Source organism: Apteryx mantelli, chromosome 2 (genome assembly GCF_036417845.1).
Source record: "Apteryx mantelli isolate bAptMan1 chromosome 2, bAptMan1.hap1, whole genome shotgun sequence".
Taxonomy (NCBI): Eukaryota; Metazoa; Chordata; class Aves; order Apterygiformes; family Apterygidae; genus Apteryx; species Apteryx mantelli.
In genome coordinates this window covers 12,201,894-12,226,482 of record NC_089979.1, presented here as the reverse complement: position 1 = coordinate 12,226,482, position 24,589 = coordinate 12,201,894, and the positions used below count along the sequence as shown (strand labels likewise).

The window sequence follows — 24,589 nt, the reverse complement described above, 5'->3', positions numbered from 1 at the left end:
ACTTTTTTCTTGGTGAACAAGTTGGTTTAGGATGTTATTCCCCCAACCCTCCCCCACCACTAGAATTTTCCTCCCCCTCAAGTGTGCTGATACAACTATTTGCACATATGCACCGTAAATTCAATCACTGGGATACCATCCCCCCTTAGGGGTGGATATATATATGTGTATATATATACATATATTTTTTTTTTTTGAGGGATGCTGTATTTAGCTTGGATTGTTTCGTTGATCCAGTTTAGTGTAGTGCTGTGAAAAGTTACGTTGTCCCAGCTGAGGGAAGGTAGAGGAGAAACCTATGAGGAAGGAGCAAGGATGAGTGTCTGTAGAGATGGTCTGTGAAGCTGCCTTTGTTGCCAAGGAAAAGGTACATGAACCTCACCCTTGATGTTTGCTTGCTATTTAGCTGTCAGCATGACTTGTGTTCTTGTTCTCCCTGGGCCTGTGAATGTAGATAGTGTTGAGAAATGCTGATGTAGTCATTTGTTGAACAGAGCGCAGTAATTCTGGATGGACATCATCATAATGACAGAAAACTGACAGAACTATGAAAGGAGAGCTTGAGTTGCTTCTCAGAACTGTTACATCTTGTAAATGGTTTATCTTCTTTTCATTGGTCCCACCTACTAGTTAAATTGTCTTCTTTTTTAAAAAAAAACTTTAAATTGTTCTTTCTGCAAAACTAAGTAGGTGTTAAGCGATATAATAAAGATTAACATCACTGTGACCTTGGAATTTAATAAAGAGGTACTGGTCAGGAGAATTCTGTTATCTTTTGTCTGAAGGGAGGGAAGTAGCCTCTGAGTTGTGTGGACCTTAACATTTAGTCAAGCAAGCATCCATTTTCAGTTGGGTAAGTGTGCACATACTACCTGTCTTCATGTCTTGATATTGTACGCATTGCACCCAGCATAGAGGTTCTGACAGTAAAAATTATGTAGAAATGATTTAAGGACTTTTCTCCATTTCTCACCCATAGCAAACTCTGTTTACCTATATGAAAGACCAGTTGATGTCCTTTTATTTTTCGTGTGTCTTGGCCTAAATTAAACCATCTCTATTTGTGTTGAATAATATTTTATTTTGGATTTTATACGGCAAAGCACGTCAGCGCTTGTTGAAGTGCTTTGCTAAATCAAACTGTATGAGCTGCCCTGTTTATTTCACTGGGTATTACTGCAGTGTGAACAGGAGTTGAGAGGTACTGCCCTTCTTACCTTGCAGTCTGTTTGGATACTGTGGCAGAAATATCTGGTAAGATAGATCTTCATTACTGCTCTCAAATCTGAACTGGGGTCATTATGACTTTTTAGCCTCCCCCGATGGTCTTTAAGAAAAACAGGTATTATAAGGAAGTTACTTTCAAAACTACTGTTGGCCTAGTTCTGCTGGCAATGGTGTCTAAGGGAGTTTCATATTGAGCAAAAGTTTCGTGATTACTTTATTATAGAATAATATAGTAAGTTATTTTCAAAAGTAATTAGTAATACTGGGTGCCTCAGCTTCCCTGTGCCCACTCTGAGATGACTCTGTTCTCAGAATGTGTGTAACACCCACTCTCTGAAAATGCTGGCCATGTGAGATGTTTCAAACTGGGCATTCAGAATGGAGGCACCCCAAGTGGTCCATTTCTGTTAAAATGTTGACTCTCTAGAATACAGTGTGCTTGGGTTTCATTTCCAAACCATTGGCAGGAGCCTCCTGGGTCACTGAATCTTGTCTCTTCTCATTTCAGACAATCATAGCCTACAGTGAAATAGCTTAGAACACAAGATGAATTTTCTTGTCAGAAGTAGTTTGTAATCTAACAGATGCTCTTGTCTCATCGTATTAAAAAATCTCAGAGAACTGGATAATCGACAATATATACTTTTTTCCAGTTAGCTGCTGAATAAAATAAATGTTTCAATCCAAACTGAGAAACATCTCCCTTTCCCCTCCCACATAAAACCTCAGAAGACTTCACTCAGGTAAAGCAAAGTGCTTGATCTGAATCAAAGCACTGTAGTTTGTTTTGCAATTTCTTAACAAAAGCCAAATGGAAAATTAGGTAAAGCTTTAGGAACCATTCACAAGTGACAGTTCTGGTGGAACTGTGGGCCTCCTGTGCCTTTCTTTCCTTACAGATTCCTGTAGTCCTGTCTCCTACAACTTTCTCACTTTTCTTTCTTCTACTCAAATTTCTTCTTTGATGGAATATAGGAAACTCAGGTTCAACTTCCTCCTTTCCTTGAAAGTTCTTGAACTCATATTCATGGATTTGAACTCCCTTTCATCCATCTTCCAGGAGAACAGTTTAGAAACAAGGCTGTAGGGTATTGAGGAGTAGATTTCTCTTTCTCTCATAGATGTCATTTCACTGTGTAAAAGATACCTAGTTTTCACTGGAGTGCTGGTACGTAGGTGAAGGCACCAAACATTGGTCTGTAAAGTTGTGCACGCTCAGTCTGTAGCTCTGTGTATATCAAAGCATTCTGTGCAAACGGACTGGCTTCTTTAGGAGACAGGGAGGGAAATCTAGCTTGGAATACACTACAGCCCAGTTTAAGCATTTCCTGAGAAGCCTGAGGCTTCTTTAGGACTGGCTTCAGCAGTGAGTATCTTCTGGCTATTATATGCAGTGAAATTCTGCAATTACTGCCCTAAGTTCCCATTTACTCCACCAATTGCCACTTCCCTGTATGGCCTTCTCCAATTGTTGTGTGAGAAAAATTTTGAGGAGGTTAGGTCAATTTTTTTGTTCGTTTGTTGTTGTTGTTTTTTCTAGATGTATGGTCTGACTTGAATTACCAGCCATTTTGCATGGACCAGAATGGTGTGTGTGTACATGTGTCTGTGTTGGCATTTTTTTGTTGTTTTGAAAATGAAGTATTTGCTAACAACAATGGAAAATGTTAACTGTATCCCGAAGGTGGAACTAAATCAAGGAGTCCTGGAGCCTGCATTCCCCTGCCGTCAGCAGTAACTTGAAACCTGCTGGCAAAATGTGTATTTTATCTGCTGCTGGTGTGTATGAAGACAACTGCCTACTACTGCTACTGTCACTATTGGCTCAAGTGACAAATGTCTGTTACATTTGTTTTAAAAGTCTGAAATCTACTGTCAAAATCTGTGGGCAATGGGATACCATTCCTCTTCTACATTGAATGATGGGAGAGCCTGATGGAGAAACAGTGTGTAGCACTGAAGTTAAAAACAACGTAATATGTAGTGCAAAGGGTAGAAATCATGATGTCCTGTTTTGTTTCAAATTGAAAGCTTGACTTCTGTTAGCCAATATGATAAAAATGTGAGTGTGTATGTATATTTATGTTAATCCATGTTGCATATGCTTAAACATTCATTTTAAGTACTGTTATATTTGTAGGCTTAGAGCCTTCCTATAATTGAATGGTATTCCAGAATATTTTGTTTGAGATAGCAATTCAAATAATAGTTTACTTCCATGGCAGACTGTGTTTGCTATGTATTGTCCGTAGAACAGCTGTAATACCATAAATAAGTAAATAATTATGCTGTTAGTGACTTTTTGCACAGAAAAAGAGGAAGTTATGAAAGAAATTTTGAAAATTTGCTAACTTGTGGATCTATACAGATAACTAAAGTAAACAGTAAATATGAGCTCAGAGATATTAGAAGGAATTAAAAGCTTTGGATAAATGGGTGGTATTTTAGACAAGTGTTAATATATGTAGCATTAAAACAGTGCTGATTTGACTCCGTCCTGTTTTTGCAAAGTCTGTTCTAGCACTTTTGGCTTCATGGTATGTAACTTTGCCCTGACTGATTACAATTTGAATCAGCAGTAAGCCACCTGAGCATGGTCAGTTTGATCTCTTATTAGAAACAAGAGATTTGAACTCTTGTTAGTCTTTTTATGTATTTTTTTGATGTACTTTGTAGAGAGACTTTTCAGAATAGTATCCCTGTTTTCAGTATGAAAAGAGTTTTAAAGTTAGGCAAGTTGAAATTCGTAATTATGAAGTGTAGATATTTAGCCAGCTAATTTTAACATCATGCATGTGGAGCTTTGAAAATGAAAATTATGGCCTTGAACTGCACTTTCTTTAAATAAAAGATGTAATATTGCAAAATGTATAATCTCTGGGTGGTGATGGTAAGGTCTTGTGGAGAAATGCTTAGTGAACTCAACATATTTAGCCTAGATAACAAGGAGACTTAACTACAATATGCAACTTCTACGGTATTTTGTGGCAGTAGCTAGAAGCATATGCAGAGAGTTTGGAATGCATTCTTTAGATATGAATTAGAAACAAGATTAGGATAAATTTTGATTAGATAACAGAAAGGCACTGATCCAGCAGTTGCAAAGCATCTGAGTTTGGCATTGAGTTAGGTTTTTGGCCTGCAGAATGAAAGGTTTGAGTACTCAGGAGAGTTAGCTGGCTTTCTGGCTGGAATTTGGCTGGAGGGTATTCAGCAGATAATGTGGTCCCAGTCTGATGGGAGAGGGACAGTGCCTTGCATCTCTCTCTATCATGAACCTCCACTCCTTTCCTCAAACCAAAATAAAAATAGCAATGGGTTTTGGAGAGTGGATAATGGATAATGACATTTAATCTTTCAAAAGCCTGATATAATTGTTAAATTCTGATTCCTCTTAATATCACAGTGCTGTTGAACTAAAGGGTCTGTGGTATTTGGGAGAGTGAGTTGTGGGATGGTGGATGGGAGAGGTAGGTGTGTCTGTCTTTGCTAATTTCTCATTCCCTAGTAAGATCAGGTCAGCGGGGGTGTTCTGATTTGTCTGTGGTGGACTCTGTCCCAAGGAGACACTAAAGGTGCTGGTACCTCTGCCTCGATGTGTGAGCTGTCAAACTTTATATCCCAGGACAGTCACCTGCTAGAACCCAGTTTCTCATCCTGTGTACCCATGCTCTGCTTTTCACCTGCTCCTCACCAGGGAGGGCCAGAAGTGCCCTTAGCTCATCAGGGGAAGGGAAGGTGCGGTGGGAGCAGAGGGGCCATGCATAGAGAGTGATTGCAGTGTCATTTGAAGTTATGAGAGTTTTTTAAAGGCAAATAGAATAGTCTGAAATGTAAGTTTTCCTTCCCATCATCTTTAGGAGAAGGGGAGATGAGTGGCTGGGAACAACAAAGGAGATTTCCTCTTAGCTCTCAGTGCCTTGAATTATGGCTTGAACCACAGGTATAAAGTGGACTCTGCTATCTGTCAAAGAGTAGAAATAGGAGGATCCATCTTTATGTCCATAACTTCTTTAAGGGCAGGCTCTAATCATGCATTAGTGATACACCTTTAGAGTCTTCCCAGTATGTAAAACATACATAGCTTCATGTGCATGAGAGAATAATAGCAAAGGGACACTGATGAACACCATTTGAGACTTAAAACAGGCCACTGGATAGGTGTAACTCTTGGGACTGGAAGAATGTAGGGCAGGACGTAGTTACAGATAATGTCCCTCCTGCCTGAGCTGCCTTCCACCTCTTTGTTTGTGCTTAATTTTAGTGCACCTCTCCAGTGCTGTAAGATCAGCTGCAACATTATTATTCTTTATCTAAAGCTTTTCTGAACTTTTATGAAAGATGGCATTAATATAGCTCCCTTGCTGTTTAACAATGCCCTTTTCTTCTCCTAGGAAAAAAAGATTTAGGCCACTGTAGTTTCTTTATGTCGTTGAGATGATTCATTTGGGCCATGGGAGGAGAATGACAGTTACTTGCTACGCAAACCTTTCCTGTGATTCATGGAGTACCATTTGTATCAGCCTTGAAGGAGGCACTTCATATGCTTCCTAGCAGGAAGGAAAAAGAGCATGATCATAGCTACCAGACAGGATATGGAAACTGGGTGGGAGGGAAGGGGAAGGGGAGAGGGAAACGCTGATTATTCAGAAGAAAGTTGCAGGGATGCCAAGATTCTGTCTGCATTACCCATTCATCTACTTAATGAAAAATGGATACATACCAAGCCTATATATAATTAAGGGAAACATCATGACTGTAATTGCCATGTTCACAAAATAGTATGGCTTGTTATGTAACTTTTTTGTGTAAATATATCTTAGAGCTTTTCCTTCTGTGTCCTGAATCCATCACTGTTTCATATGGTGCGAAACTTCTATCCCTGAGTGATGTGTTTCAGCAACAGTTTCAGGTTTTGCTCTTAAGCAAAGAAGGCCAGGCGCAATGCTTTGTTAGCTTTCTGCAGAGCCGGATTTTTGTGCTCTAACGTACTAATACACTTAGCAACGTACAAAGTGCCCCAGCCTGCCAGATAGGAAGGCATTTTCCTTTCTTCCCAATGAAGTAGTTTAAAAACCTATACAATGATTTTCTTCCTAAAAATAACAGCACAGATTGGCTACTTAATCTGCTCATAAAGAGGAATGCTCCATTGAATGTCTCCCCCTATCTCTGCATTACAGATTTGGGGGCTTTTTCACTGCTTCCAGCTTCAAGCTGCTTCCAGCACCTTTCCCTATACCTGGAACTTACAGGGTAGGAATAAATGGGAACAGAAGAAATGAAGATTTATATTTCCCAATTCCTTAATTGCATAAATGGGTTAGGGGCTTGTGGCTGTCTGTCCTCCCACAGTTGGCTGTATTTGGTGTGGTACATGCACCGGTGTCAGGAGATAGAGCTGTGGCTGTTTAGCCCTGGAACATCTATGAGGAGTCCTCATCTAGCTGACTGCATGCACGGCAAAGTGAGAAGGGAAAGCAGTGGTGTAATTGGAGATGAAAGGAGTGAAATTAGGAGCAATGCAGAAGAGGATAAAAATGGATATGAATTACTAATCGCATGTCCTGTATTCATTGATTTTTTCACTGTCAATTAAAATTTTACTGTTTAATTTATCAATACTATTCAGTCTTCCATTAATTCCTGTGTTATAAAATTCTGGCTCTGTTCTGATTTGGCAATAACTATGTTTATTGGGGGAAAAGGGGTCTAATTATAGTTTTGAACTGTATTGTAGTGAAAAGGCATTTAAGTTTCTTCTGAATATTTCTGAGGCAGTGTGATGAGTCATGAAATATAACTTTTGCAGAAAATACCCTGATTGCCTAATGACTAGGTGTTGGTAGATGAAATTACACACACACTCTCTTGTTCACATGAAACCAGGGAAGTGTCTTTCTGAGTAAGCTGTTTGTTCAAGTTACTCAAGAAATGTCAAGGTTTATGGTTGCAAAATAGGTAAGAAGTATATGTTTGAGGAGGCTGAAAACACCTGCTGTTCCTTACAGATGCTGAAATACAGTTACTGTATTTTCATTCACAATGTAACAAATTCACAGTGTTAATATTTGTTTTCATATCTGTAAAGGAAAAATGCTGCCTGAAGCTAATACAATTGATAATCCATGTACAAAATACTTTGTTTTGCAGATAATGTAGAAGAGGTTAACAGTATGGAAAATGTGATGTTAGAATATGCTGCAATGGACAGAGAACTTGATCATTATATGAGAGCAATTGAAGAAACAGTCAGTCAGGTAAACTGTCACTTCTATTAAAGTTATCCAATATATATGCTTATTTAAATATTATCTTTTAGTTGTTAAATACAAAATGTTACATTAAAATAATATATTGTTGGAAAAACTGTTTTTTTTTTTAAAGGTAAAATACTAAGTTTGCCCATACAGCTGTAATTTTGCTTCCCAGTATGCATGCATTGTGATACAGTTTCTAATTACATGTTCAGTATTATTTTCCACGAAACTCCTGCACCAGTCAGAATATAGATGAATAGCGCTTTGGGAATGAATGAGGACTGTGTAGTTAAAACACCAGTCTCAGACGATACTTGCCTCATGTGTTGAGGAAGATGGAAGCCACGTAATGAATGAGGCAGCTAATTTCAGGCAGCTAATTTCAGGAATAAACAAGTGGCTGCAGCAGCAGCAGAACTAATGAAGCCTGGTTTCCAGAGTCTTTCTGCCACATGAATTTGCTGATGCTTAATAAAGGGTGAGGTTGTTAATTGTTCATTCAATTAACCAGGGTCTCATTTGATACCTGACCACTCATTTTTGCAAGACTTGTGGCATCTCAGTGTTTGGAGGGGGTTTCTGGCTTGGCGTTGAATGTGATTGCAGTCGCTGGAGCACTTAGGATGACACAGACACACACACAAGTTGCATAAGCTCCTTTTCATTAGCAAACCAGGCTGAAGAGGATGCCATGGGTTAGGTAGCTGAATACAAGTTTTCAGAAGGATTTTTCTCTTCCTGCCTCTTTCAAACAGAAAGCGATATCAAAAAAAATCCCATTCATTTATGTATTTGTGCTCAGTGAACGTAAGAGCAGAGATTGGTGGTGGGCTAATGACAGCAGCTGCGGAGCAGCAGCCCTGTCCGTGCGGTGCAGCAGGTGGCTCGGCCTGGCCTGGCCCGCGCGGGGTGGCATGGTGGCCTGGTTGGCACTGACTGCCACGGGGTGCTGGGGTTCACCTTTTCTCCAGACAGCATGAGCCCGAGGCGCCCTTGCAGGGTCGGCCATGGTTACACATTAGCGCGCTTCATGGCATCTGCCTCTCCCGCCCATCCTCCTCCCGCTAACTTGTCCCTTCTTTTCCTGCTGTTCCCACCCTGCCACTTTTCTTCATGATTATCATCCTGTCTGCACCCTCTGATTCTCTGTTCCTGCCTCTCTGACTCTGCATAATTGACTCAGCTCTATAACCTTGTTGTCATCCTGATTGCACTATATTGCTTTTTTTTTTTCTTTTCTTTTCTTTTCTTTTCTTTTTTCCCCCCTTGTATCAGGCAGTTTCCAAACCATTCTCTTAAGGCAGCTCCTTATTCTTTTTGCTTCCTGATCATCACTGTCTGGCTATCAGCAAGTGAAGTATTGAAAGCACAGGCTCCACGGCAGATGCACATATTGAAAGACTCAATTTCAGTGCAGTCTACTCGATTCCTTCAATTTTTGGGCTGCATCATGCTTGGAGAACTTAACTTTCTGAATAACCTGTATTAGTATCTGCAGATAGAGTTTTAGGTGTCGATTTTGTATGGATTTTTCTAGAGAAAGCAAAGGTGCATCCCTGATTGCCCTTCAAGATATAAAATCCATGTTCCAGAGCATAACTGGAGAGCAAAACAATCCATTTTTCCTCTGGTTTTAATGTAAGAGATGGTTACATTTTTATTTTGTAAACTGGTTTTCCTTTAATAACTTTTGAGTATCATCCTGAATCAGATATGTAACCTGAAAAATTTTCATCCAAATAGGTAAATATTATATGTTTAGAAGGAGCTGAAAACTATGTCTACATTGGCAAATGCTGGCCAGCGTTATGTTCTCTATACAGTCTCTAAATACACATTTCAATTCACTTATAACTGTGGAGCTCCTAGCTTATATTTGTCGGACCAGTCAGAAGTTTTTCCTTTTACTTGGAGTATTCATTATTTTTAAAACCTTACTAGTAAAATCTAATTTAGTCGTCACATATTTAGAGATTAGTGATGTATATCAGGACTTCAGTGAAACGTAGGTGGTATATGTATTTTTTGTAAGCTATTAACTAGTCAATGTGTTATTGTTGTAACTTTGTACAAAAGGAATTTCAAGACATTTTCAACAATATAACTTCTCTCACTATACCTATGCATCAACAGAACACATCAGTTCATGCATAACTTAAGTGTGTAAAGAGTAAGCCTTTCCCTTCATCAGCAAAGCACTCAAATCCTGTTTACTTCAGATGCATTTACTTATGCTCTTTAAGTTGAGCACAGGCTTAACTGCTTGGCTGAAATGGAGGTATTTTTGTTTGGCTTCAGTAGGGCAATGATACATTCATGATTTTTTAGGACTGGATTCAGCACTATCTGTCTTGGCTACAGAAAGTGAGTCCTGGAGGATTTTTGTTTGTTTGTTTGCTTTCTATTTTTAATTTAGCTCATTTATGTTGTGTCAGAAACCCTGTTTCTTGTTTGGGTAAGACAAGCTCCTTCCCTGTTTTTTCTTTCCAAAGACTTTAAGAATGAAGCTCCAAAACATACAATAAATTTAAGAGACTAGATGGATTATAAAGTCAATAATGGCTAATCAATCAGCCACGCTTCTCCCATCCCTTCTTCCTGCCTCACTCTAGGGAATTTTCTGTACTTTCCACTGCCAGCACCCTGAACAAATCTTTTTGAATAAGAGGAAGAAATGTATATAAGGTTCTGCAGCAGAACAGAGATACAAAACTGTTCACTAAGAATAAAAGCTAATGCTTTGTTTGAGGGGATAGCTGCATGTACTGCCTCTAGAACTACACAGTATGTCTCCATTTACCTGTCAGAGACCAACTTAAAATCTGCTTCAGGAAATAGAGATACTGTTACTGAATTGAGGACTGCTACGTGTGGAGGCAGCTGCAGAAAAGCCTGTGTTTAAAATAGCCTCCACTGGCTTGCTCCCTGAATCCAGCTGAGTCTCTTCCCTGAGGGCTTTCTTTGGGAAGTTGCAGCAGATCATTAATTTTCACAAGCTGACTGTTTTTGTATACAATATTAACAATATTTGTTTCAAGCTGAAAAACATGTTTTATTTGATTATTTTGTGAGTTTATCATTTTTTCTGGTCTTTTAGTTTCTTCATGAAGCAGTGAATCTGAAAGTAGGTTGTGTTCTGTGTTTCACCTTATCACCTGCTTGTAGTGAATGTCCAACTGTAAGTTGACAAGATAAGGATAGCTTGTGCTCTCTGCAGACAGCATCAGAACTCTTGATTTATTATTTTGTTATGTATACGTTTAAGTGACTGATAAAATGTTGATATTGTGCAACAGAAGTATGTAATATAAATAACAAGGAACTATCATGAAGTATAGTTGCATGCTTTTAAAAAACAAGTCTTCATTGATTTAGGCTGCAGTTGGTGGGATGCAGAAGATGAAACGTATCAGCATCTTCTTCTGGTTGAATCATCAGCCTGTTGAGTAAGAAATGAGCAATTGAATCACAGTGTTTCCAACAATAGGCTGTGGGAAATCCTTTGTCTGTGGAAACTCCCTGTGCCACTGGATTTTCTTGTACCTGTGTAATGACTGGACTCCTACTGCTGCTGCTTTTTTCATTTGTAACGGGTATTTTTTTAAACGTATTAGCCAATATTTGGGCCCTCTCCATGCAAAGTCCAGACAGCATTCTTATTTTTAGTATTCCACCACCAACAACAAAGACTGAGAATGCTGGATTATCTCTTACTGGCTTCTTTATACTCTTGAAGTGGACCCAAGTGATTGGGACTCACCAGGCTGACCTGGCCTGCTCAAGTGTCCCCTGCTCTGGGAGAGCTCTCAGCTGGCAGAGGGCCAACATACTCTGCCTGCTCACTCTCTCCCACTCTGCTTTCTAGATTAGAAGAGGGTTGGCAATAGACTCTGATTGCTATCTCTGCTTTTCAAGCATTTGGCTTGTTTCAGGCTATAAAAGCTGGGGTAAGTTTTGTGAAGTCCCCAGATTTCTGTAAATAAAATAAATCTCAAGGTATTGCAGATCTATCTAGAGAACAAGGAAGTCATAACAAGCTCTCTTATGCTGCATTGTTCCTGCCTCTCCTTTGTTCTGCAGCACCCCAAGTCTCATTGTATTCGCTGAATTTGGCAGGGAAGAGAATCTGGGCTTTTTTTTTGCCAATGAGAGGAGAGTGTTGAGTTTGGTAGTGGCATTGGTGATAAAGGTTGCTTAGTACTTTCTGTTTTAAGTTACCACTTTGCTAAACTTGACTATTTATCTTGCTTCTATACTGTCTGCCCTCTGCTAAGCCTGAACTCTGAGAGGGAGGATGAGGACCAAACCTGAGTGAGGAGGAAGAAAAGCATAGGAGATGTACTTAAGAAGCATTTGTAAGAATAATTTTAAGGAAGGATGTGTGAGCAGAGGCTGATGGAAAGAGAAAAGTCAGGGCTTGGAAGTTCATGAAGTCATATAGACACACATGGGGAAGAGAATGGCTGATACAGCGCTAGGAAAGAGGTGGTGTTGCGCTGGAACAAAAAGAAGAGACTATTACAAGTTGCCTTGACACTTGGGTGTTACCTCTACTTCTGCTACAGCTTTCCCATGCCATTTGAGGCGAGTCATTTATACCAAAATGTCAGAGGCATCTGATGTCATCTTTGTCTTCTGGTTGTCCTACATGGAAACTGACTTGAGCACTTACAACTGCAGCTCAGGAGTCAAATCAAGGGTAATTACAGTTTGAACACATGAAGTGTAATAAAACTATTCTCTCTCTCTCTCTCTCTCTTTTTAATCTGTAAATGTATATACAGTTGATGTAGTTCTGCATCTTGCATAGGAATCGAGAAGTCTGGAAAGGGTCATTCGTGCGTGTGTGACTTCACAATTTGTCAAGTGCTCAGTTTTCTCTGTTCTCTTGGCAAAGATGAGGAATGCACCTTGTACAAGAGTAGTTTTGTTTCTACAAAAGATACAGAAACTAGTCTTACATTTATTGATAGAAGTTCCCTTTTAGACTGCTAAGTTCATTGGGCAGGGTGTGGAAGGAGATGTTTGTTTGCTTTGTCAATAATTTAGAGCAGAATACTGGGATCTGCTATCTTCATTGCCAAGTGTATAGGTTTTAATCCTATAGAGGAATAATTCCTTTCAGTGATACAGCAAGTGTCTTTATTGTGTGGAGGAAGGTCATTTTCATTCCAAGTGTTCAGCTTACAAGTGATCTAAGCAGCATATGCAGTAAAGGAATGAATCCTATCTAAAACTCTGCTTTACAGTAAAGTCCATGGAGGCTATTTTTGACTTGAAAACTATTTAGAAGAATTCTAAATTTAGAAGAATTTTAGTTTCTTCACTTAAAAGTTGGAAGACAAGTGCTCCAACGACTTGAGCAGCCTTTCTTGGTCTCAGAAAAACAGAAGGGACTCGGGGATATTATCTTTGTTACCTGGGCTCTGCCAGCATAGCTGTGTTGGCAGAGTGTCCTGTTAGAGAAGGTTCTGCCAGTACAGCCATGTCATCTCTTTGGATAAAATAAACTAATCCCACAAAACACTTTCTGTAGTGGAAGCTCCACCTGCAGTGGGTTTTGAAGGAATAGCAAGGTCAATCAGGGAATGTGATTCCACTCTGCCCCCATGCTCCTTGGTGGCACAGTTATAGCAGCAGAGCTTAGTGTGATGACCAAGTCCAGTCTGTGTGGCAGATGCTGACAGTGTCATCAATGACCCTTGCTGCCTGTTAGAGACATCTCTGTGCCTCAAAATCAAATTGTTAGTTAGTCTTCCATATGGCTAAATATCAAAAGACTAGGAATCCCATGGGATTCATGTGTTGTAGTTGATTCGTGACTCTCTGCCAGTGCACACTGATTGACACTGCGATACCCATGATAGTACTGTCAGTGAAACCGTTTTTGACATGGAACTTCCTAGAGCCTTGTTGGATTTGATAGAGACTCAAGAAACAGCCTTGTCAGACACTTTCTTAATGAGCACTTTGCTCCTCTTTTTCTTCTTGCTGGCATTGCCATGACAGCCTGTTTTAGGGCAAAATCCACCAGTGATATCCCTATCTGCAACTGTGACCTTTACTGTTCCAGTAGAGTATCGTCTTTGGTACGTGCAGTGCATCAGTGTTTTTGATTCTGAAATCTTGTATGCTACTCAAGAAAATTTCAAGACCTTCTTTTCATCAAAAAAAGTCCTCTGCTACATAGAAACTGCTCAGGAAGACGCCTGTGAACTCTGCAATCATGAAAATGGATTTAATGAAGTGAACAGATCTTTTCTTGGGCTGGTAGGAAAAAAATGGGCTTTTATAGTATTTCACCACATTTATTCTGACACTGTAACTGTAGAACCTAATGAATCTATCCTGAAGTTCATTTACAGTCTACTAAACTCCACCATCAGCAGCAACAATGCGTTCCCCCAGTGAAAGGCACTGCACCTGAGCATTTTTCTCTCCCATCAGATAGTGAATAGATTTCTGGAGACTTTACTTCAGCTTTAAAGTTTCCGTTAATGATGGATATCTCCATAGCCACTATTTTGGTTCCTTGAATGCTAACTGAAATTGCTCTTTACTGCTTGTTTACTTGCTGTCTAGCAATGAAGCCACTTCAGAGACTGTTAGTTCATCTTACAGAATAAGCAAAATATGGACGCTTGGGTTGAATTCTTATCGTGACTCAGATGGGATACTAGTGGAAAATAATGCAGTTCTGTAATTAAACCTCTACATGGACCATAGAGCTGAATAAAGTTTTTGCAGGCAAACTTAATTCTGGCATTTCGTAACTTTGGAGTTCTTTAATGTTTTTAGATTTCTTTAATGCAATTCTTTTGAGATGATTTAGAATCAACAGGGCTATGCTTATTCTGTCCTGCTGCAGTCCCCAAACAATAATTCAAACAAAATTGCACTGCTATAGACATGCACTCCATTCCCTGCATAAATTGTGACAAGAAGGCATTTCAACACATTTCTAATATTTACTTTCTAATATTTACTTTACCTTCTGTGTGTATTTCTGTATGTGTTGGGCTAAGCATTTGATGGGAGCTGATTTTATATTTTCCCAGAATTAGTAAGCTGTGTGTATAGTTCACTACTGTTATATATTACAGTTGACATTTGATGAGCTCCACTAAAAATGCTTTTATAGTAAGCTGTATATAAAGAAATAGGAATAGTGTTCTTTGATTTATGTAGTCATATAGCACATCCTCAATAATGTCTCCAAGCGTCTTACAGCAAGCATAAAAATATATCCCACTTTTTGGAAGCTAAACCGTGGAAACCCTTGCACACAAACATAGGTTTGTTTGACTTCAGTGGGATTACTTACATTTGTTGAGCTAAGCATTTTCCTAAATATTTGCAGGGTCAACACCATAGTTACTGAAATGGTCTTTGGCTTGTGTGGATAGGGGTGGAGCAGCAGGGGCCAGAGCTGGTTAGCAAGTGAGAATTTGGGTCAAAAGAAGTGCTCTGGACCTTGGTCCAGAGCATGGAACTGGGACCTCCATAGAGCAGGGTGGCAGCAGGGATAGTATTTAGGACAAACCTGCAAAAAAAAAAAAAAAAAAAAAAAATCCATCTTAATTTGAAAACAGTGTTTGTTAAGTTGGGTAGGAGTGCTGCCCAATAAGTAGCAAACTAGCCTGGGATTAAGGATGACTGGATACTATTTTCAGGTATACCAGCAACCAACCTATTTGGTTGACCTTGACAAATTGTTCCACTCTGTGCCTTGGGCAGTGGTCCCATGTTCATTAATACTACTTTTGTGCAGTACCAAATGGCCTGGTAGCACATTCTCATCAAATCAGTCAGATCACATGATACCATGTTTATGCTGGCTGTATGCCGGTTGCAGAAGGGCAGACGCTACCTGTTGGACCATAACTGAGCAAAGTTAGAATGGGCAAAGTGAGTTGCACTTTATCAGTGCGTCATGCAGCTGTGGTGTTTTTGGTCTTGGTATTAGACATATGGAAACTGAATTTACTATCTTGTTCAACCACGATCTCAGTTTCCACATCTGTGAAATGAGGACAGTGTCCCATAACTCTGTCTGTAAAGAGATTTTTATTTTTTTTCGCTTTAGGATTTCAAAACAATTTGAGAGTTCAGCTTTGTTATGATTTTATTTTAATACCAAGGATTGTAACTGCCAGTCTGAACTGTTTCTGAAATTCCAGAAGATCACAGCAGAGCATGACTGAAAGTCCCTCTGGTTTGGATCCTTGCTTTTCTAGGCAATGTCTGCATTTCAGAGTCAGCATGAGTTAACTCTTTCTGGCTTAGCTTAACCTACAGGCAAGAGAAGAAATTACAAAATGTTCTGTTGGTAGGTGTTGAGGTGGCCAGTCAGTGCAAACTGAAAGGCTTTTTCATGGATTTTTTGTTTGGTTGGTTTTTTTTTGCCTAATGAAACATATTACCAGAAACACAGGAATTGTAGCTTCAGTTGATCAGTAGTGAAAACAATCTTTCAAATTAACCATTTCAGCTAGAATGCTCCTGCTGGCAGTCTCAGGACTTCAGTGCTGGGGCTGAGGAACTCTAAAAGCTGGATGATTCTCAGCAGCAGATGTTTTGACTTGAAATTAACTTCTCCTGTTAATCAAACACACCCTAGTTGATCAGTGTCTTTGGGGAGACCATTTTGGTATTGGTTCCATAAAATGTCTCTCTCCAAATGTTCAGTATTGTTTTAATTAGTATAATTGTTTCCAGAGATTATCGTGTATGTTGGGTGTTTCAATATTCTTCCACAAAAGTTTAAATGTTAGTCCACTCATTTAAAAACATTTGTTCTTTTCCCTGTTATGTTTTGTATTGACCTTATCAATAAGAACATTGAGTTCCTCAGATTTTCCCTCTTTCCAAAATTCTTAGCAGCTTTACAATGAATTACAGATAAAATGTTTCTTATAACATTAATTAGATTGTATTTTTTGTGGCTGCTACTACTATGAATTTGTTCTTTATGAAAGAATTTTGGTTAAGAAGGAGTTAATAGAAGTTACTACTCTCATTCCTAGCTTCCACATAAATTATATTATTTGGGATTTTTTTCTTGGTGAGCTATACAGTATTGGGCTTAATCAGGAATGTACATATAACATGTTACATGTTGTAATTTAGAATGTACCATATTCATGCAACTACATAATATAAATTTGTCTGAATGTTTTAAGTTTTTATAGAACTGTCAGTTTAAGGCCTGTGTTAAAATGGGAAGAGCTAAAGGTTTGTGGAGCATTTTTGTTTTATTTTTTAATGTTGAGAGTTTAAGAATAGCTTTTTGATGTTTCTTTTATTTTAATAAGTTATATAATGGTTTTGTGATTTTTAGCACTTGCACTCAACCTTTTCTGCAAATGTTGAATTGTCTTTCTCCCCCCCGCCTTTTGCATTGCTCCTATGCAATGTGCTTTGATTAAAATAAACAAATAAATACAGCATAAGACTTCTTTTTTTTTTTTGTGGTTTGCTGCAGTAACTATGCCTATTTTAATGGCTGTTAATGTTAAAAAAATTATTTGAGCTTAAAAGTATGTATGCATTTAATTATCTTTCCAACTTCAGTTAGAGGTTTCAAAAATGATCTAAATCCTGCCAGAAATCAATGCCAGATGTCACAGTATCTCCTAAATGTGGTCACATTGTTGATAACCTATAGGGAGTTGCAAACACTGTGCTTGATAAAAAGGGTTGGCAAGTGGAACTAATTACTGGGCTCTCATCTTACTTAACTGAGCTAAGTGCATAGTCTGAGTAAGCTGATTTAACCAGCTGAAGTACTTCTTTTATCCTTAGACTTGTGTGTTAACACTGACAGTGAAGGAAAAATATTTTAAAAGACTTAAGAAAATAAGTGTGTACATCAGATACACCCAAAACTTCCTTGATAAAGTGTTAAGTTCATACCCGTGCACGCACTCACACACACCATGCCTGAGAAATTCCACAAAAGCAAATAAATGAAAAGCTAAGTGATGTTGTTACTGTTAACTCTCCAGCTGTTTTTTTTCCCATATGTTTGTGCCTTACTGTATCACCACGGCTTGTTTATGAATGTTTCACTATGTTTCATCGACCACATATTTATTTGTCTTCTGCACAAAGCAGTCACTATGCCGTTTTTTTCCCCAGCAGTCTGTTGTGTGGGGAGAGGATAGTGTAATAAGGAATTGCAGAGGAAGGAGAGTTTACAAGGGTTAGTGGAAAGGGGGCGACTGAAGTAGGGCAGACTCGTGGCGTGTGATTTTGTGGTGTGCGATAACTTGTTGTAGTGACAAAGGGTGGGCTGTGGATGAAATGTTTTTCCCTGGATATTTTTATTCTTAGTTGGAGGTGATCAAAGGATATAGGTGAAGGTTGGGCTTCTTTAGGGATAGTCCGGTCCAGTTCAGTAAAACTGTCTATGGAAATAGGGTGTTTCTTGACTTGGCTATTAACAACCCCTCTGTCCTCTGTGTAAAAACAAAACAAAACCCCCCCTGCCCACCTCCCCCCACCCCTGCTAAATTCTACTAACTACTGCAGCCACAGCCCTCATTGTCACCTCTTCTCCCAGGAGACATGTTGATTATGCTCAGTTTGGGCAGCTCCTCTTCCTGCTTCTCCTGGTACAGGTAACCTGCTTAGGATTTAGAATCCCTTTTGGTCCATTACTTTCACCAAAATCAGAGTTGGCTGTGGTTAGTTTGGTGGCATGTACCAAAGAGAGAAGAAATATAGAAGCAGAAGTATTCTGGGGATATTTTGGATATATTTTTTTTCTTTCCCACAGCAGTGCATTATATCTCTTAGCAGAGAAAATCTGACAGAGCAGTGGAGATCCTATTCAATAGTGTCTTCTGAGAATCTGGCCTATCAATCAGATTAGCACAGAGCTGTCCCAGTCAATTATAACTATGTGTGTCTCTGCATTCATATGTATACTCAGGTGTCCTCTCTAATCTACCAGTTAAGTTTGCTTGTGCCCGGCCTCTTTCATCAGTCAGGCTTAAAAACAAAGTCAAATCCCATCAACCAGGTTTGTGTACAGAGCAGCGGAAACTACAGCTGTTACATGTATAACAGCTCAAAATGAATTTGCACTCGGTCGTTAAAAGAACCCCAAAACTAAAAAATCATAGTAATTCACCATTATATTAGTTCTCTTCAGTGCTCATTTGTCTGTTAAATTTTGAATAGAAGGACAGTGTTTTATGATAGTTAAGACTGCTAAGGAGAAAATCCAGCTAAAGCAAAAAGCACAGAGTGTGGCTTTACTTCTGTTCAAGGAGAAACAATCTATAAATTCAGAAAAGAGGTGACTATAATTGTAGGTACAGTCATGGATGGAACAGAAGTACTTAGTTACAATACATCACATAAAAACAAAGGGGCATTTTATGAAATCATCCAGTAGCAGGCTTTAAACAAACAAAAGGAAGCAACTTTTTACACAGTGAATAACTGAATTACAGAGTTAATTGGTACAGGATGTGGCACAAGACCAGAAGCATTAATGAGTTCATAAAGTTACTAGACAAATTCACGGAAGAAAAACTCATTGATGACTATTAGACACGAAGATGCAAATATAATCACCATCTCAGGAAATCCCTAAACTGCAGATTGCTGGAAGCAGGGAGAGTACATGATGGGGGACAGAGGAAGATCTTTTTATTTGGCCCTCTTGTCATACTTGTGCTCTAGGTGTTTGCTTCTGCCACTATTAAAGACAAGAGACTATGAATCTTTAGTCAGATGCAGTACTCATCTTAATGCTGTTAGGACTAGGAAACAAACTACACAGAAAATTTAGAACCTACAAGCACTACTCCATCCTGAAATTTATGCTGACTGGCTAGCTGGCTTTAGAGGAAATAATATTTATGCTCTGTTTCAAGCCTGTTTTGGAACATAGTTCTACCTAAAAGCTACCTTTCGCCTCCATAATATTAATATATGGAAAGTGTTCAAGGTATCTAATAATTTATCTCTATCTTCTTACTCTTATATTTGATGATTTAAAAAATAAATAAATGAATGTCTCCTGCTCTGGGCATTGTTACATAATTGAAAAATTCTTAATCTCAAAGCTAACTTAAAATCTGCATCATATAAAACCACACAAACCATTTAATAATTAGGTACCAGCAGATAAAATCCTTCTTGAAGTTGACAGTTACACCCACTTGGACCAGAGAAGAGAGGAATCTTGAGCTAGATACTTGTCTTGCTGCCAATTTTCTCCCTTAATGACTGAGAAAAAGAAGAGAAGCTGTGTAACATGCTCTAAATAACAAATCTTGCTTGTAACACTGAAGAGAGGAAGCTCTGGATGAGCGTCTTCTGAGACCCCCTTCTTGTAAATTTGATGAAATTCGAACTGAAGCACCTGCTCTGGTCTTAACCACACCAAATGGGATGAAATGTTTTCTTGGACATTTAGGTACCATGCAGTATAGGTTTCCCACTGATTTTAATGGATCAAAATCTGAAAGTTTTAACACCAGTCCCTGAAATTCCTGGATCAATCAACATAAAAATGTCTTTTATATCCGCATCATCAGTGTTGTAAACTAGAAAGGTGGTCCAAGTGGGATCATATATATGATCAACTGAGTTCTGAGTACTTAGTACAGTACTGAGTACTGAGGCTGCTTATTGCAGGAGACAATGAATAAGAGACAACAAAACATGCATTTTTTTTAAAAAAGAGAAAACACTAAGCACTATCAGGAAAAAAACCATGATCTTCCACATTGTTTCCGTCTGCTGAGAAAAGTTTGGCTTCATCACTTTTGTAACTCTCCTTCAAGTAGTTTTTGCCTCCTTTAGCCTTCTCTTTATGAAAGCCCAGCTCCTTCCGCCTCTCCCATAGGTTGTGTGCCTGAGGCCCCTCCCCATTTTAGTAGTCCTTTGTCAGTCCTTTGTTCCTCAGAAACTGGAGAGATCCAGTTTCTCCATGTTCCTCTTGAACTGGGGAGCTCAAAACTGGATGCAGTATTCCATCTGTGGCCTTCATAGAGGGGGATGGTAACCTCCCCTGTCCTGCTGGCCACACTGCTTCTAATATAGCCCAGTATCCAGTTTGCCTGATTTGCGATGAGAATGTTCAGCTCACATGTGGCTTAGCATCCACCATAACCTCCATGTCCTTTTCAGCAGAGCTGCTGCAAAGCCAGTCAGTTCCAGCATGCACAGATGCATGGGGCTATTCTGCTCCCAGAACAGGTGCACAACTTTTCTCCTCTTTAAGCTTTATAACATTTCTGTTGGTCTAATCCTGAAGCTTCTCAAGGTACATCTTAATTAGACCTCTATTGCTTAGTCTGTGAAAAATGTCCCTAGTTTTGTATTGTCTGGAAACCTGGTGGGAGTGCATTGGGTTTCCTTGTCCAGGTTGTTGGTGAGGATACTGAACGTTTCTAGCCCTCCTGTTCACACTAGGGCACCCGGCTTGTTACTGGCTACCAAGTGGACATCAAACTAATGTTTACTATGAGTATTACCCTCTGAGCCCTGCTGTCCTGCCAGTTTTCAATCTCCCTAGCAGTTCATTGATTACATCCACTACTCTCCCCATGTCTGCAGAGCAGGTCATTTCGTCTCATAAGGCAATCAGTTTGATCAAGCATGATCTAACCTTGGTAAATCCATGTTGGTTGTTGCTGATTTCCTTTTTGTTCTTTGCATATTTGGAAGTAGTTTCCAAAAGGATGTGGTACATAATCTTTACAGGGGCTGAGGTGAGGCTAGCTGGTCTGTAGTTCCCTAAATCCTTTTTCATGCCTTTTTTTTTTTTTTTTTTAAAGATGGGCATAACACTAACTTTTTTCCAGTTGTCGGAGACCTCCTCTGATGGCCATGATTTTTTGTAGATGATAGACTGCAGTCTTGGAGTCACATTGGCAAACTCTTTCAGCCCCCTCAGATGAACCCCATCTGATCACATTGATTTCAATGAATACATCCAGCAACTCTAACTAGTCCCTAACTTGTTACCACTAACTTGTTGCTTCCCAAACCATCCTGGAACACCTGGAGATCTGGGAGCAGTCTGCCTGTGAAGACTGAGCCAAAAACATATTGAGTACTTCAGCCTTTCCCATCTCTACCATCACTAGGTTGTCTCCCCCACTCAGCAACATCTGTGAGTTTTCTCTGAACTCACCAAATTCCTTTTTGTTTCTCTTTATATCCCTCACTTGTTTTAATTCTAAATGCACTTTGTTGTCCTGATTTTGTCCCTAAGTACCAAAGCAATGCTTTTGTACTCCTTTGCTTGTTCTTTCCTATATGCCATCTTTTTGCATTTCAGTTCATTAAGAAGCTTCTTGCTAATTCCAGTGGGCCTTCTGCTGAAAAGTCTAGCCTTCCTGTACAACAGGATTATTTCAGTTTTCTTTAGAAACCGAACAGCTATCACTGGCACCACATGTGACAGCCTCCCTGGGGATTCTGCTGAGCAATTCCCTGAATAACCCGAAGTCCACTCACCTAAAATCCTGAGTGTTAATTCTTCTGTCTGCCTTCCCAGCCACCTTCTGGATCCTAAATGCAATCAGCTTGTGTTCACCACTCCTAAGCTACTATCTGTGACCACATTGGCCACCTGTTCTTCCCTGATTGTGAGCAGAGGTCAAGCAGAGTATTACCCCTGATTGGTCTCTCTGGCATTTGCATTAAGAAGTTTTCCGGTGCCGTCTAGAAACATCCTGGATTGCTTGCACAATGTCATGCTGCCTACATGGTTGAAATTCCCAGTGAGGACCAAGGCCAGTAATTGGGTTGCTTTTACTAGTTGTTTATAGACAGCCTTGTCTACTTTAGCTCCTTGATCAGGTGGTCTGTAACAGGCCCCCACTGCAGCATGACCAATGTTGCTTTTTCCTCTGCTTTTGACCAGAAGGTTCATGAAAGACCTGTGTATGGTTTCACACTAGAACTCTGCATAGTCAAGGAGGTACCTTGTAAGAAAGTACAACTCCTCTTCCATGCTTGTTCCACCTACATATTCATGACAGTGTTCCAGTTTTGCATGCTGTACCATTTAATCTTTGTGATCCTGATCACTTCATAACCCTCTGACTGTGCATGGACTTCCAGTTCTTCTTGTTTTTACCCAAGCTCCATGCATTAGTATCCAGTCACTTTGAGGTAAGCCTCCGAATGCCCTCCCTTCTAAGTGGAAATGTGTAACTCTCCCTTGTAGCCTTTTTTCACACATACCTTCTCCTCCGTATTCACCCTTTCCTCACCTCTTGGGCCGAGGTACCCATTTCTTGGTGAACCTAGTTTAAAGCCATCCTCACTAGGTTAGCAAATCTGTTTGCAAAGATGTTCTTACCTTTGTCAGGTGGATTCCATATCTTCTTAGCAGTCCTTCATCAAACGAGGCATCATTAATCAAAGAAACCAAAGCCTTGCTGGTGACACCAGCTACCAAGCCAGGCCTCTCCCTTGACTAGAAGGATTGTGGAGAGTAATGGAGGTGGAGGTTGCCAAAGTACCAGAAATGGTTGCACCAGTGTCCTGTACTGTGTTATCACCATTTGAGAGCAGCATCTATGGGATTCCTTTACATTCCCTGTAGTCTGACTGCCATTTTAACTGCCCTGCTCCTGTTCTCATGTCCTGATTGCAAAGCTCCTGGTTGCTGGTGCTCCCTGAGGTACCAGATAAGTATGGAGCTGATGTAAGTTAACTCTGCCCGTAGTGAGATTTCCCACCCAGCAGGGAACCTTTCATGCTGCCATATAGTTAGTTCTCTGCGCTGGTTCATTTGCCTTTTGGTCACTGGTACCATCACACATTGCTTCTGCTTGCACTGCTATCTGAAGCAAGGATCGGAAATCAGATATAAGTTAGCTGTGCTGTTTTAGGACTGGGACTAACGGTCCTAGCTGAGGGGTATACAAATTAAGGTGAGTTATGTGGGATCTGGTTTAATGTGCTTTCCACTACAACCATTCCATAAAGTAAATATGTGTTGTTACTTTTCTTCTGTAAAGTATTTTTAGTAAATCCTCAGTGCTGGTTTTATTGAATGACTAATGCATTTTGGTACATCTGAATTACATCTATACTGAGTCATTTTGTTTTGTAATGACATATTTAAATGTTTAAATCTCTACAGAAATTAAATATTGTAAAAGACTTTAACCTTTTGTTCTGGGGATTGGTTTGTGTCTGCGTTGTCACCACAAGCCTCTACTATGGGGAATATCTCCTGCATGGTGAAGATTAACAGAATGCTGTATTGCAAAAATATGTCTGGAAATCATAAATGAACTAGTGTGCTTTTGCACAGCCTAAATTTTGTTTTTTTGGAATCAGATCTTCCTTGCTAGCCTTATAATGTTGCTACATTTAACATTTCAGGAATACTGTTGTTGGACTCTAACTTTTCCTAAGCCACTGCTCACCAGCACTAGTAAAATTTTCCCTCATCTCTTCTCAGACTGCAGTTAATTCACATTTTGAAACTAGGGCTTTGTCTATGTGGAAGGTTTTGCCAGTCATAGCAGTAGAACCAGAACAGTTATACCAGTGTACCCTGCATTCATACTGTGGGATGAGTGTTTTTTTGCTTTTGTTTGTTTTATTTTGTTAAACTCTCATATAGAAGGGGTAAGCTGAATGAAATAAAAGGATCTGCAAGTTTTATACCAGGATAACTGTTTACATTTATTGCATGTGCAGATCAACCAAACAGTCTTCCTTGAATTATTTTGTCATGTGTACTACTTCTTGAATCTATTCCCTAGTCTGTTATCTTTCTCTTATTGGCCCACAATGCCCTTACAGTCCTTGAACAAATGCCTGTTATACCAGGCTGTCCTTATTTTGAAATGCCTCACAAGCTTTCATTTGTGCCTCATTACCCTGGATTTGTAATCTCTGTTTTTCCCGATGTGTGGTTTATATTGCATCTTTGCTTGTGTGCCAGGTCCATCATTTACATTGCGAGCTCTTTAGGGCAGGGAGCTGTTCATCGCCTCGTGTGCTTTCTGAAGCCCATACCATATTTTTAGGATCCAAAGAATAGTCATCAATCTTTGTGAAAGACCGATATTCCTTTATTCTGCTACCTATGAATATAGTTTGAGGCTTTC

The 24,589-nt window shown here is 39.5% G+C and overlaps 1 protein-coding gene across 4 annotated transcripts in view; it reads left to right on the top strand.

Annotated features, from left to right (window-relative positions):
* Positions 1-24,589, top strand: part of NSMCE2 (NSE2 (MMS21) homolog, SMC5-SMC6 complex SUMO ligase) — a 135,365-nt gene that overhangs the window by 22,059 nt on the left and 88,717 nt on the right. For all 4 annotated transcript variants that reach the window (XM_067290167.1, XM_067290163.1, XM_067290164.1 and 1 more), the window contains one exon: positions 7,381-7,487. In XM_067290167.1, coding sequence (XP_067146268.1) covers positions 7,381-7,487 — 107 coding nt within the window. The remainder of the gene's footprint in view (positions 1-7,380; positions 7,488-24,589) is intronic.